General features: G+C 41.1%; 1 protein-coding gene across 1 annotated transcript in view; it reads right to left on the reverse strand.

Annotated features, from left to right (window-relative positions):
- Positions 1-3,468: 3,468 nt before the first annotated feature.
- The window catches only part of ecel1 (endothelin converting enzyme-like 1), a 43,567-nt gene continuing 35,181 nt past the window's right edge, over positions 3,469-11,854 (reverse strand). Inside the window, exons 13-18 of the mRNA XM_023428405.2 lie at positions 9,207-9,274; positions 8,483-8,607; positions 7,711-7,776; positions 7,102-7,197; positions 5,663-5,739; positions 3,469-5,414 (exon numbers count right to left, since the gene is read on the reverse strand). Of these exons, the coding sequence (XP_023284173.1) occupies positions 5,315-5,414; positions 5,663-5,739; positions 7,102-7,197; positions 7,711-7,776; positions 8,483-8,607; positions 9,207-9,274 (532 nt within the window). The 3' untranslated portion in view covers positions 3,469-5,314. The remainder of the gene's footprint in view (positions 5,415-5,662; positions 5,740-7,101; positions 7,198-7,710; positions 7,777-8,482; positions 8,608-9,206; positions 9,275-11,854) is intronic.

An 11,854-nucleotide genomic window follows, 5' to 3' on the forward strand; every position in this document is an offset into this window, starting at 1 on the left:
GCCGAGACTTCGCCAAGGAATCCGGTGTTGTGAGTAGTTTTCCCGCTTTATCTCATGGACACACAGGAAAGGAAAGAGTGAACCAGCAAACATCAAGTCCAGCTGCAAGTGACACAAAATCCATAAAGAAACGTTCAAAATTCATAAGCTGCAGCTAAAAGCCTTGAACTGCAGCAGGAAGTGAAGGTAAAGGTCCAACAGCAGCTGTGCATGAAGTTCAAGATACTAGGAAATAATAATCAACATTCATAAACATAAAGTTCATTCATTTGAAAGTAATGTTAACTAAATAAAAGGTTTAAATGTCACATGTGTTATTCCCGTGCCTAAGTATAGTTAAGTCTGTATTATCTGTCTTAAAGCTAGAAATCACAGAATCCCTAAATCCTCCACAGACAACACAACGGCACTGACTTTGCTCTCTGTCAATAGTTGTGTAAAACATTAAAATATCAATTAAATAAATAAGTGACGAATGCAAATGTTGAATGCATTTTTTAATTGAACCCCCCACATTAAGAGCTAATGATGAACTAATACAGTAGAAAAACAGACTCTGGAGGTATAAACTTTCAAATGTCAGGTCTCATCCAGATTTTAAATTGGACATAAGGTTTAAGATATAAAACACTCATTTTGGTGTGAAAAATTAGACAAACATTTTAAAGCCTCACAGCATCAGAGCCCCATTTATGGTTACAGAACAAACCGGGATGACATTGCACATTTTAAGGTTCAAATATTCACCAATCTGTTCTGGGGCACAGGAATAAGAAATGTCAATTCATTCAATCATCCTGTCGCCAAGTGCTCGGCCTTTGTGGGAGCTGTTGGGTTTCTCTCTATAATAATATATAATATACAAATAAAACTGAATTGAATAAAAAGGGTTGGATTCTCCTTTTAAATGCACAATCCGTGATTATAATATAGTGCTCCCTCCTCAAAGCATCTGGTGCAGAAAAATAAGAGGATGAACGTGTGCATTAATGATATCTTTGAGTGCTATCTCTGCACATGGCAGAGATGAGCTGTGTGAGGCTCGGACACAGAGCTGGGAGCTGTAAAGCACCAACTCTGAACGCAGCATGAGGACACACTCAGAGGCACCAAACTGCACACATCTTTTATTATTTTTTTTTATCTTAAGAAATTGCCTCTGAGATCAGCTATAAATTCTGTGCACGTGCAAAATATATTATATGATCCTGTGAAGTCCCTGATTAAACAGCATGTCAATGTCAAACTTCTTGGGGAAAGACGTCCAAATAGGACTAAAGTAAGAGCTGGAAGAAGCAGCCAAAAACTGCTGAGAGATTTACTGGAGTGTGTAAATATGTATGGATATACATAATCCCTATTGACAATCCTTACCTCTGACTGTGCTGTTCTTCTTTGATGCAGTGCACAAAACAGCAGAGGCTGCCAGACTCCTTATCACAAGTTTTTTTTTTCTTTTTCTGTTTGTATACTGCATTTATTCCTCAGAATTAATTAGCCAATGATTCATCCATGTAAAATTAATTAAAAAAATCAGACTAGCTCTCTTCTTGCATCCTGTGCTTCAGGTTTATTTTCTTTTTCGTGTGTAATTCCCTGTTTCCTTTCCATGCTAAAAATGACAGTTAAAGATTCACCAACCAGGTCAGGTGACCTGTCCAAGGCCAATGAGGTGCTCCGGCAGCAGGTGTGTGAACCGCAGAGGCGTCCAAACAGAGAGCAGAGGAGCCAGCTGAGGCAGCCTCACTTTCACCACACACACTGTTGAAGAAGCAGGTTGTAAAAGCTCGTGAAAAATTACACATTTTTCCTTCTGTCATTAACCACTGTTGAGTTATGACACCTAAAATGATTTAATGTGCTTCAGTAAAGACTCGCAGTTTCCCATAATGATCAAAATTTAGTTTCAGTCTTCTCCAATTTAACAAGATTACAGCTCAGGAGAAGCCTCAGACTTTTGCTCTAATTATCTTTTAATTATCTACCAGTTCATCTTAGAGGCTGTTGATATTAGCACAAAATAGCAGCTTTTGATTGCATTAAATTAAAATATTTATTATGATACTGAGGCTTTTATTGCCCTCAAAAAGCCCATCTCGTTAAATCCGAGAGATATTCTTAAACTTCAGTTTATTTCTGGCCTAATGGGTGAATGTTTCTGCCGGTGTCTCATCAGAGGTTAGAGGAGAGCGTCAGGAACCAGCATGAGAACGAGCAGACTGACGCTGAACTCCAGACAGGTGAGTTAGGGTTTGTCTATTTATCCTGTTCTCTTATCTCGTATTTCTGTTGGTTATTTTTTTTTTAAATAAATGTTCCAGAAACCAGAATTTAAAGCTCGTCAGGTTTTCTCTATTTACAATAACTAAATCCCTTCAGACCTGATGTTCTCAGTCAAACGCACCTGACTCAGATTGTTTGTTTATGCTCAAAATGAGTAATATATTCTGACGAGTTGTTCAAAATGGCCAAATGTGGCTTTTGATGGATGACTTTGTTTCCATCAGTGAGTTTAGAAAATGTCATTTCTTTTGGGTTTTTTTTTTTTTTTTAAGACCATAAACTGAAAAATGCAACGTCTGCGAGCTTTCTGAAGAGCTGACATTTTTGTTTTTAGCGTCAGGAAAAAGACAAATGAAGCTTTCAAAACATTGTTTATGAAGAAGATGATGATGCACTGAACCACTGACAACTGACATTAGTTGAAATATTCTGCGTTACATCTGTTTGAGCGCTGCAGCTGCGGTGAGCAGACTGAACAGGTCATTACAGCAGGATTAGTCTGCAGAGATGTTTTCTGTGACATCCAGAAAGATCAAAAATGATTCAGACAGAGAGAGAAGTGGATTCTTCTGAAACACCTAGTGCACAACTGCGCCACAGGAAGCTCCAGCAGACAGTCACCTTTCATTCATCAACTCCATTAACAACCGAAACAAACTGAACCTGAAGATAGCAGGAAAAACTTACTCTAACTCTCCATACATGTCAAATATTACAGCAAAAAAAAATCAAACAAAATCACTGACAGGAAGGAAAAAAAAGGAAAAGAACCTTCAACAGCCGTGAACTCTCCTCAGTTAGTTGCTGCTTTGTCCATCATTTCATTGTGGATTAATGAGCACAGTCTGTGTATCTTGTCAATTAGCAAACGGCCACGTTATGTATTTCAGGGGAAGAAAAATAACGACCAGTCTCACAGAACAACAGCTGGATTGTGTTACTTGGTTTGTATGTGACGTAACAGCTGCCAGACTGTGATAACACTCTTTAAATAGACATGAAATGTTACGTGGCTACTGCCATGGGTCAAAACCATGTATTAGCTTTGTTTTAATTGCTGTTCATTTGAAAAAAGAAAAAATGTTGAATTTATACCTGAAATACTGTAAAGACACTTTAAACTAAATAAAAGCAGTAGAGGAAGCTTCACTGAGACTCTGGAAAGAACTGCTCCACTCTGGCAGATTGAATGAAACTGGTTTAATTGGAGAAATTATTTTTTAAAACAAAAACAAAGAAAAAAAAAAGAAAAGAAAAGAGAGAGATAGAGAGAGCTTGTTGTTGTGTTTTAAATTTGTCGTCTGATTTCTGCTTCAGGTTTCAAACAAACGGGACACGGGGAGCGAGAGGTGGAGCTGGTCCCCCATCCAACGCTGGGACGCCAAGAGAGCGCTGGCTCTCATCACTGAGGGACCCAGGCCTGTGAGGGCCCAGCTGCAAACACACCGATAATGACCAACAACACACACACAAGTGATGTATCACACACACACACACACACACACACACACACACACACACACACACACACACACACACACACACACCTGAGCACAGTGATCCTTTGTATTTATTCAAACATTAAACAGTGACCAACAGAGAGGAAGAGATAGGAGCCACGTGTGAACTAGCAGATGTAGAGTGTGTGTGTGTGTGTGTGCATGCGCGTGTGTGTGTGCGTGCGTGTGTGTGCGTTGTCCTCCATATACAGCGATCAGAATTGTTCGTTGGCCAGAGAGGAAACATGCACTCTCATCAAAACAAACTGTACAACCATAACATCTTGTATATACTTCTCCGCTGTACAAAGATTCTTTTCTCTTGTACCAACAGATTCTTTATACAAAAGTAATTTTTTGAATTTTTAATTATTATTTTTTTTTAATAACACTTGTGTAGAAATGTATGATTCTTCATGTACCACAGTTGCACTTTATCATGTGGAGAGTTAACTGTGAATATATGACGTGGCCTCACGCTCTCCCTCCCGCTCGATTCCCGGGGCGTCTCGAGAGCGTGTCCACGTGTGGAACCCGAGAGATGCGAATAATCCAACAGCGGAGCTTCTTCCGTTTCCAGTAGAGAGGGTTTTTGGCATCAGCTCGTTCATGCAGTGAGTTCTCATCTGTCATCCCGTGACTGATAGAGATGCCAAGCCGCTTACGTGACCGCGCTGAAGGACCTCACGAGTTGAATGTAGACAGAAACACAAAGATCTCCTGTTTGTCGCTGCACTTTGCTACAAATCCTGAGAAGAAGCTTCCACCATGAGTCCACCTTCTTTTTTCCTTTTTTCTTTTTCTTTTTTCTTCCTTAAAAAAAGTTGACAAATCTTAAAAAACCGTACAAACACTCACAGTAACAATAGACCAGTGCAGGCAAACGACACAGTCATGGCGGCTGAACAGTGACCATTGCTCTCAGCGGCCACAAGAGGGCGCCACTGCGACACAAATTAAACTCTCAATACCCAAAGTGAAAGAACACCAATGTTTTCTTGGCAGGCACGAGGATTGCTGCTGATCCCGGTTCAATTGAAATTGGTCCTTGTCCAGTTTACATTAGGGACTGAAATCACTGTTGGTGCCGTGCTGATATGCTGAAGTTTTTCTAGATGATGCTACACAGAGGAGAGACGAGTGAGGAAACACGCTGCTCAATTAAAAACCAAATAGCTTATGAATCCTACGCATAATGTATGTGATATATACGCTAAAATACAAAAATAGATGATCTGAAAATAAATTTAAACATAGAAAAATATATGTAATCAAATGATATTTATGTACATGATCAATGGTCATGTGACCCATGCTTTAGTTTGATTAATACAGACGATGAACAGTTGTATAAACTTTCCTAAGTGAAGACGTGAACCTCCCTGTGTCCTTTACAGGCAACAATAGGCTCCATGTAGCATCCTGTAGCATCTGACGAATGCGTGATGTAGGACAGGTAGTGTGCGCAGGTGGGTGGGTGGAGACTGTGAAGATGAAGGTCATCCCGAGGTCACCAGGCTGCAGCGGAGAGGTCACCATACGGAGCATTTGTCCACAGGGTTCATGGGAGAACCCTTCGGACAGTGGAACACACGGGCGAACTCGTCAAACTGGGAAACGCTGCCGATCACTCTACAGGGAGGGGGGAGGTGGGGGGGAAGAAACATCCAGTGTAGTAATGTGTGTGTGTGTGTTTTGTACAAATGTATGCAGTTATGTGATAAATCGAATGCAGTGTTAATTAATTTATTTCAGAGGAAATTGGAGCACTCCAGCTGCAGTAGTTTAGCAGTGTTTTTTTTGTTTTTTTTACATTGGAATTGTAGATTATTCTTAAAATGCAAAAGCAACGTGCATAAATTCATGTGTGGACACTGTACCTGTAGTGCTCTGGCGCATGTTTGTCAGTCAGCAGCTGCAGGTAGATGGACTGAGATCTTCTCTTCATACACCAGTTCTGAAAAGACACGGCGTTAACACCCCCAGAGTGAGATGGGACAGTCTCGCTCCCAGTGGTGGAAACCAGTACTTACTATTCATCAATGTAATAAATAAGGATATGTCAACCGTGGCTGATTTTCCTTTTACCGTTTACTTAATTTTAAATACGTTTCAACACCGCTCCCGCCAACATGGCTGCCGCCGTCAGCCTGGCTTACTGCCCAAAGCCAGAAGCAGCCAGAAGCAGAACTGAAAGAATCCCAATATGAAGCAGAAACTCTGAACTCAGAGACGGATAAAGGCAGTAAAACACCTGGTTGTATCTAGTAGAAATAATGTCAGCTGAATGTCGGTTTGGAGCTTTCTCCGTGGTCGGACTGGGCGTGTGGCAGAGCCTGGTGCGCCGCCACATCGGTGGACAGTAATAAATAATCCATAAAGCCGATCCTAGCAGATAAGGTAATAATGGTCCTCTCCATCTAGTGAATGAGGTTCACTCTTGTTTCACCTCAGTTTCTCTCTCTCTCTCTCTCTCTCTTTGCTTTCTTTTGATCCTCCAACATCAGGGCTTTTCTTTTTTCTTTTTCTGGATAGAGTTTCCATAGTTACTGCGGTTGTTCCACCGACCGCCGTTTCCACATCTGGGGAAAGCTACCGAGCTCTACCCGGGAAAACAAAAGCACCGTCTCCTTCCTGTTTTGGCTGCGCAGCGGTAGACGCACTTCCTATGTGCTACCTTCTGTAAATTAAGCCTTGATTTGAAATTTGGTGACGCTTTGTAGGGAACCAATCGAAACGCTGATGATGTCATTATCCTACAGCCATTACATCATCAACATTTACTCCTCGATGATAAGTTAAAAGAAACGTCGTCTATTCGTCACCTGAAGTTCAGAGAGCGTGACTGTTAGCCTGCTGTGATTTATGTGAACTTCTTCAGAAGCTGAAATGCTGCTTTTCATTCGACACTGAAAAGTGAACTTTGGAAATGAATGTAAACACATATATGTGATTTTCATGTCACATCCCTGTGGCAAGAGTTAATATAAAAACATTCAAACTGCATTAAAAAAAGTGCGTCTGGATTCTGCTGCTGTCACATTAAGCCATGAATTTCAATGAAACCGCTGAATTTCAATGATGAGTGGTAATAGTTACAAGGAGCAGGGGTGGTCTGGTGCTTAGAGACACTGCACTGTCATCAACAGCCCCTCCAGTGGCTGATGCATCCATCAGCTAATGTTGGGATAATATATAACTCCTACCTGCTCTCTGTGATCAGTCACTCCAACTGAGAGCGGCCGCTGAAACGATCCAACATATAAACGTAATGAAAGCCAGTAGTGTGAATCAATCGTGGGATGGGGGGGTCCTGTACCTGTGCAAAGGCGATGAAGAGCAGCTGTTCGTGGGTGTATTTGAGCCCAGGCAGGGGCCTCTCTGGACCATGTTCCCTCACCCACTTCTGATACGCCTGGACAGAGAGAGACAGGAGACACACATTATTGATGAAATTATGATCCCTCACCTCATGTTCTCTTAACTTTAGATCTGAAATGAAGCACATCCTGCTGCTTTACAGTCTCCCCTTTGAAGAAATCCATGAAAATGACTTCAGCCAATCTGATTAACACGACTAACAATCATCCCGACTGTTGCACTTTGATGCTGAGTTATTTAAACGCGTTCATTTATTCCCTTTGTACTTTTGTTTCCCCACTCCTTTCTTCAATATACAGTAGACCACTGACACAATCAATACGTGACTGAATTATGCAGCATCCCAGATGCTCCACTGTCCAGACAAACACACACACACACACACACGTTAAATGTTTATCTTTTATCTTTTACCTTTCACAATAATAAAGCAGAGCGGTTATGAAGAACAGAGAGGCAGATTTTGGAGACAGAATGTACTGATAGGATAAACTCTAATGTTTAGGTTTTGTGGAGCTACATAATGATGTTATCAGATATTACTTACATAGTATGACAGCTTCAGCCCTCCCATGTCTGCTATGTTCTCCCCGAGTGTCAGACGACCGTTCACCTAGACACACAGAAAGGAAACCTCTGAAACGCTGAAAGGAAACAGCTCCGTGCTTATGCTTTTGTGCTGGTGTGTACATGTTCTTCGAGGGTTTACTTCGGTCTGCCTTAGCTTAGCATAACAAACAAGAAATAGCAAGCCTCCTCTGAAAGATCCACCTACTATCTACGCTTTCACATCTGATCATTTAAGTGCAAAGAACATTATGAATATTTAGTTTTTACCTGGGTGGTAAAGCTGCCGAAATACCACCAGGCCATAAAACTCTCCAATGAATCTATCAAAAGTGAACTCCAGTGATTTAGTACTGAACTTCTTTAAAGCCGGCTGGTTGGTTGATACAGAATAAAAACAGAAGCAGCAGAAACTGAGATACTCTTGACTTTTGGATCCTGCATGCTACAACTCGTCTTCTGTTGGAGCCCCCGCCCCACATTTGTGTGTATTGTATTTTGTGCAAGTGCATTTGAGAAAGTGTTCTCAGACTGTTGGACCTCGCTGTTTGTGATGTAATGCGACTTCCTGTTATAAATTCGTAATCTTCAAACACAAATCCGAGATAGATCCGTGAAAATAACCCCGACAACATCATCAAGGTAATTTGGTTAAAAATCATATGTGCAAGCAACAGAGTGTGTGTTAGTGTGTGTGTGTGTGTGTGTGTGTGTGTGTGTGTGTGTGTGTGTGTGTGTGTGTGCAAACCCACTCTCTGGTTATAAACAGTGAAGTTATCGTAGAGCTTGACGATACATTCGGCTTTCTTTTGGAACTTCCTGTAGGACTCCTCTGTCCACCACTGTTTGAGGTTGCCATGGCGGTCGTACTGGCCCCCTATGGACATGAACCATTGCATCACTAAGATGAGGGGCAAAAGGGCAGGGGTGTTAGCATGGAGACAACACAACCTGCAACTTCTCTTCACAGTCCAAAGAGCTGCCCAGCACGTCATCTTTTACACTTTTTGGAGTCAAAACTGTTAAAGCGCAAAAAAAAAAGGTATAAAATCCAGGTTTGACCTTGGCTGATGTTTCCAATTCATGAGCCAATGGAGCGACTTTTCAACTAAATTTGCATAATTAAAAAAAATGGCTGTGTCTCTGGCAAAAAAGCCGATAGTGCACAAACCTACAAGTCACATTCAAAGTTATTTTAGTGGGCGACTGGCAGGAGTCACACTTTAATTAAAAGCTTCTGATGTCTCTTAAAGAGCAGCACTTTTGACTGGAAATGAAAGTTAGAGATTGTGGCTTCCTACAAATGTCATTAAATTACACAAATCATCAGGGAACCCTTGCTCTTTCTGTGAAATAGGATGGTTTAATGCAATTACGTGGGTACACAACTCAAAATGGTGAAAACTTGGGGATGTAGCCTATAAGTTGCAATGGATGATGTGCAAAGAGTGGTTTAGGATGAGCGGCCATACTTACCCCAGTCATCATATCCATGCGTTAGCTCGTGGCCGATGATAGCTCCTATTCCTCCGTAGTTCAGAGACCTGGCAGCAGGGAGGAGAAATATGCAACCATTAGACAAAACTGACACTTTCTTGGTATCTGCAGGTGTTTTAAAAAGTCTTGAATTAGCTTAACTTACAACAAAACTATAGCATTTTAAAAGAAGACAACATGTTCATTTAATTCATCATGAAAACACTCCGGAGTGTTGCTGCTATGGCCTTCTTTGGTCTGGTATTACCACTAGCGTGTGATGGCTAATGTTAGCTATTATTAGCAAGACTTACATAGATATAACAGTCAGTTTGCAGACTCTGTAACTAGCTACCTCTACTTGTGCTACTGCGCTATGTTTTAGCATTAACCACTGTCCTTTAATTGTCTTCCTTGGTCTGGTATTACCACTAGCGTGTGATGGCTAATGTTAGCAAACCATACATAGATTTTGCTGTGTAACTGTTATTAGTGAGTCAGTTTGCAGACTCTGTAATTAGCTAACTCTACTTGTGCTACTGCGCTATGTCTTAGCATTAACCACTGTCCTTTAATTGCCTCGTGTAGCAACAGTGGTCATTGTGAAGCAAAAGTTACACAGTGTCAAGCTAATTTGCCTTTTTGTGAAAAATGAGAAGAAAATAGTGACTCTGCTCTCGTATAAAACTTGACCCGGTTTAGTTAGCTTAGCATCAACACTGGAAGAAGGGGGGTAGTTAGCCTGGCTTTTGATTTATTTATTTTTTTGTATGGCTTGAACAAACAGGCTGTTTAAGCTAAGCAGCTGGTGGCTGTAGCTTCATATTTCACAGACATACTTTGAGTCTAGTATCAATCTGTTCACGTAACTCTCAGAAAGAAAGTGAAAAAACAAGTTGCCGAAAATGTCAAATTACTCTCTGAATATCTAAAGCATGTTGTAAACATCTCGAGAGATCCTCATTTATTATTAAACTGGAGATTTTTTTTGAACATAGTAATAACTAATCACAAAGTAAATACTATATGTAACTGTGTTTGCATTACTTCATCTCACAGATACCCAAAGTTAGATCTAGATATCCACTGACTTTACAACTAAACCACATGCCTTTTGACTGATTGTGGTACTGTATCTCATTGCATCACTTTGGCTTCCTTTCCCTTGTATTGTCCCAGTGTCCTCATTGCTAATTCTGCTCAGCGAAGCCTGATAAAATACAAGTGGCACTTGGGATCTAATTTCAGATCCGTGCAGATTCAGATTGGTATCGAATAAGAAGCAGTTCAATGCCACATATTCCCCCCTTCACGCTGATTGGAAAATATCACATCATCTGTTCTACATGCCCACAGCCTGCATGTGTCCACCTCCCTGCTCCCCCAAGAAACCCCCCTCCCCACCAAAAAAACCCCAACAAAACTGTGGGTCGCTCCACCTCTCCTTGACCGTGGGCCGATCCAGAGCGCTGTCTTTGCCCCACATGCAGATATAGAGAGCGATGAGAGGGCAGGCTCGGGGCTATTCACATGGCTACGTCTGAAAATGACTTTCTGACAGCTAGTCGATACGCTGCTTCACACTGGGCCCGACTCCCTCGCTAAACTAACTGGCTGATTGAAGCTTCATTATACTCGACGTGATAGTGGAGGTGTGTGTGTGTGTGTGTGTGTGTGTGTGTGTGTGTGTGTGTGTGAGAGAGAGAGAGAGAGAGAGAGAGAGAGTGGGAGTTTATGGGAGGTTAGGGCTACTGCAGTAATAACTTCAAGGGGACAGGTACACACACACACACACACACACACACACACACACACACACACACACACACGCTTCCTTTAATCCAATCATTAATTAATATTGATTAACATGCATGGCAGCAGGTAGTGGCAGTACTTCTGATCACCTCTAATGAAGACACAGAAGTGGTAGCTAATGTTGAATACACAAGCTGCTCAGTCTAATTATCTCATATTTGTGAGGAGGTGTGTGTGTGTGTGTGTGTGTGTGTGTGTGTCTGTGTGTGTGTTTTTTGCTAAGGGGAGTTGCTGAGTTGCTATGAATGCAGCAGGTGCAGCTACTTGGACTGTATTGTGTGTATTGATTTAAAATAATACTCAGTACTGGCAGCAGTAGGTTTGCTCCTCAGTGAATAGCTTTGGTTAACAAAGGGTATGTTGAGAGGAAACCTGCATATTCCTCAGTGCTGCAGTGCACTGCTCTTTCACTGACCATTTTCTTGCAACAAACTTTCTTCTGACAAGTTTTCCATCACAGAGAAAAATTAATTTTCTTTACTCTAAAAGTTTTCCCTGTTGATGTGTTCAAGAAATTAGTTGTTTTTTTTTTTGTTTTTTTTTACAATGCACATGTTCGTATGCTGTCTTCTGATATGAGCAAACACTCACATGCATTTCCTTTCGTTGGTAACACACAACAAAACATAAATGTGATCTATTACCTTCCTGCATCAACACTGTACTGACTGAATAAATGGAAAACAGTGTCGGCCTGGAAGGTAGAGAGTCAATCTATAAACGTATAGTATTCTACGATAAATAGCCTGGAGTAATATAAATTATATGCAGCTGCTGAACATAAATTCTAAGTCAGTTTCTAATTAATGAGCTAAAACATGTAAAACTGAATT

The sequence above is a fragment of the Seriola lalandi genome, unplaced genomic scaffold (assembly GCF_002814215.2).
Source record: "Seriola lalandi dorsalis isolate HSWRI2012SDOR001 ecotype SW California unplaced genomic scaffold, Sedor1 jcf7180002054874, whole genome shotgun sequence".
Classification (NCBI taxonomy): domain Eukaryota; kingdom Metazoa; phylum Chordata; class Actinopteri; order Carangiformes; family Carangidae; genus Seriola; species Seriola lalandi.